Below are 3,616 nucleotides of genomic sequence, written 5' to 3' on the forward strand. Positions count from 1 at the left end.
ACCAGCTCGGTACACCCCTGCAGGTGGAGCCGGCACAGCATGTGGTGCTGGGCATCGAACCCTGGTTCCTGTGTTTGCCTAAGCAGGTGCTTTAGTCCACAGAGCTATCTGGCTGGCCCTTGGCTCCAGTACTTTAAGCTTATCTCTTTACATAACTGTCGCAGTATTTTTTTTTTTCAGAAGGATAAACTGAGGGTAGGTGAGGTAGAGTGATTCATTGTACATGCAGAGTCAGGAATTGTACCCAGGTCTTCGGACTCCACAGCTGACTGGCTTTTCACTGCATTATGCTTCCATTATTACAATCTATGTAGGAGTCTTACATCTAGGGCTCACTGCTGGGAATAACGGCCATCCCAAAAAGAAAACTTGCCTCCTGAACACTCTCCTCCTTTCTGTGTCTCACATTTTATCTTCACTGTAGCAGAGATTGCGCTACATCGAGATGGAGACCTTCCCTCTGCTGCTGCTTGGCCTAGGATTGATTCTTGCAGAACCCTTAGAAAGTATAATGGAGACAGTAAAAGAGGAATCTTCAGAGGAGAAGAAGCAACCTGAGACAGTGAAAAGTGGTCGAGGAAAGGAGACTGATGAGGTATTAATGAACTTAACTCTGTTTGATAAAAATGCCAGCCTCAGCTTGTCTAAGGATGCTATGCCTTCTTCACTACTGACATTCGGGCTCCGTTCTAGCATCCCCAAAGGTAACAGTCCTGTTAGCAACAAAGAGTGTGGCAGTAACACAGTGGCCTGGAGCAAAGACTTGGAAGCTGTTGGGTCATGCAAATCGAGCGATAACTTCATCCATGACCCAGCCGATGTGATTCACATGGTCCGTGAGGCGTCCAGCTGCACGTGTGAGCAGCATCAGGGCATGTGGGGGTGTGAGAGCCCAGGACTGGAGGAATCGCTGTGCCAGCTCCCCACAGACAAACAGTTCCCCAGGTGCCAACGCCACAACATTACGTTACTAGAGAAGATATTGACAGTGCTAGCAGGTCATTCTCTGATGAGCTGGTTGGTCAGTGACTCTAAATTGTAAACCCCACAGGATGTGAACCCTGGGTCTATGTAGAGAAAATTATGTTTACTTTCACAATGTTGCTTCCCTTCTGTTATCTACATTTTCTATTAGCCCTAGGGTAAACTCAATTATTTATACCAAGTGCAGGAGTGAAAAATCTAGAATGCTGGACTATTCAATTAAAATTTATAACTGATTCTGAAATTTATGTAATTGTCTCTCCCCTTTCCCTTCCTGTCCCTCCCCTTCCCTTCCACCCCCTCCCCATACACACGTTCTCTGAGCAAAACTGAATTCCATCCTACCTCAGCTATAAACGGAGTCCTCCCATCAAACCTCACTTATGGAGAGAAGCCCCAGACCGATAGGGATAATTAAAAATTGAGTCGTGTTGCTAATGAGACCATCCAAGAAAACAGTGAATGAGTGCAGCAAATATTATTAATCACTGCTGATCTTCAAAGAAGTGTGTGCAGTGAGTGATGTGTGGACAACAGTCTGAGCACCACACAGGCAGGGGTTGTCTGTCTTCTTGGGGACACCAGAGGAAAAACACTTTGGTATCGCTCTCTTGGTAGCTCCAAGATTGCACAATTCCCCTTTCTTCCCCTTCTTCCCTATCTCATAGGTGACTTCAAAGGGACATAAAGTTTTAATATAATTTTCACTCAATAAAAGTTACTAAGGGGCTGTGGGAGAAGCATGCCATGTCACAGGAACACAGAAGGCGGCAAGGAGGGAGTAGAAGTTCCAGGCAGGACTGGCCCTCGGTCTTGGTGTTTTCTGACATTGCAGTGAATTGTTTCATTCCTAGTTATTTCTTTGTACATTGCTGAGACTCAACACTCTGCGCAAAGTGTGGATGTGCATCTTGTTCCCTGATGTGGGTGTGCATGCCACTGCTTCCTCCTCGTACACTTCCTTCCATTCTGAAAGCTTTTTTCTTAATGTTTCATTTTAAATAAATGTATGTCAAGGAATGTGATGTCACTGTAACATTTTTCTTAGTGAATGTAACCCTTTCTATGTCGACTTTCCCAATGCTTTACACAGTTGACACAAAATTTGTACTCTACTGGAACTGCAAATTTGTACTCATTGGCACAGCACCTGCTAGCAAGTGCGAGGTACTGAGTTCGATTCCTGGTACCTCTTCCCCAAGGAAAACCACCTCTGGGTTAGGCCAAACAGGTACATAATTAGCACTCAATTTGCACTTTGCAGCCTGAGGAGAGTCACAGAGGGAAATTCTTGGGTCACAGAAGTCTGTTCTCTGTAGAAAAAGAACTGGGACAGGAAAGGAGATGTTCTTACTGAATTCTGCTCCCAGAAGAGTGTCATGGGGTGATTCTGCTGCCATTGCTCCCTCTCCCGGTGAAGGGGAGTGGGCTCATCACAGGAGAGTGGTGTTGGTCCAAATTTAGTTCACATCTGAGTAACTTCTTTTCTATTGAATGTCTGTCAGCTCTGCAGAGGGACATGTCAACCCCAGAGACAATAGCTATTTCATCTCTGGGACAGTTTTTATAATACATAAGAAAAAAATAAACCCCAGTTCAGAATTGAGCACAGATTTCTTCCTTCACAGAGGAAAGGAACAAAAATCTAGAATATATATTTATTTCTAGGACAGGAGCATCCTTTACACAGTCTTAATAAAGGCCAAACTTCTACTTCTCTGTCAGGGTCAGAAGCTCTGCCTCCTGGTGCCCTGACCTCCCAGGGCCTTACTCATCATCCTAGCTGAGGTCTGAAAGCTGTGGAATGTGGAGGTCACATAAAGGTGTTTGACCCTTAATGTCTGCCAAATCCACGTGGGTCCTAAAGTCCCTCATGATCCAGGACAGGGTACGCCAGGCTCTAAAGCATTGTTTTCATAATGCCTCCTTTCTGTTCCCACATGAGGGAGGGCCTGCACTTCCATCCACCTTCACACTTTGGTGACTCAGGCCAACGTTAAGGGCCCACACACCCCAGTCTTTGGCCTTATCTTAACAAATTTAATAGACTTAGGGGTTATTACTCAGTATAAACTGCTGGACCAAAATCCCAGAAATTTGGACTGTGGAGGTCAGAGAGGCAAGACCACAGCATGTTTTTCACAAGTATATTAGATTTGCTCCCGTGCTCCAAAGTTTGAACACCAGTGAGTTAGATGAACAGAAAACTTTTTCTAATTCTAATCCTGATGAGGGAGGGGAGAGGTTGCCCCCTATGTACTCAAAACCAATTAGGATGATACTGAAGAAAAATAATTCAATTCAAAGAGTTCACATCCTACATAGGCTCCCTGGACAGCAAAGCAGGCTTTTTACCCTGAAAATTCTTTGCCATACAAGACATTTGGAAGCACACACAAAGAAACTGTAACAGCTAGCATTCAAAGGCGATATCACACACCCAAAATGCACCATTTCTATTCCTCTGACTAGATAACCAGAAAGTTTGAGATAAGATTATCTTTAAATCCTGACTGTTTGCTAAATCTAATGAATAATTCAGATTATTGTACAATCTGAAAACCCTGTACAATAATCTGCCATATATATGAATTTGTAATCACTTATTTTTATTTTATAAAAAGCATAGTAG

At 43.9% G+C, this 3,616-nt stretch overlaps 1 protein-coding gene across 1 annotated transcript; it reads left to right on the forward strand.

The window, feature by feature from the left end:
- The first annotated feature begins 445 nt into the window (after nt 1-445).
- On the forward strand, nt 446-1,188 carry Rnase11 (ribonuclease A family member 11 (inactive)). The gene has a single exon (XM_004644026.2). It carries the CDS (start codon nt 446-448, stop codon nt 1,040-1,042), a length of 597 nt encoding a protein of 198 aa, XP_004644083.1. The 3' UTR covers nt 1,043-1,188.
- The last annotated feature ends 2,428 nt before the right edge of the window (nt 1,189-3,616 follow it).

This window comes from Octodon degus, unplaced genomic scaffold, assembly GCF_000260255.1.
Source record: "Octodon degus isolate 3935 unplaced genomic scaffold, OctDeg1.0 scaffold00189, whole genome shotgun sequence".
NCBI classification, from domain to species: Eukaryota; Metazoa; Chordata; class Mammalia; order Rodentia; family Octodontidae; genus Octodon; species Octodon degus.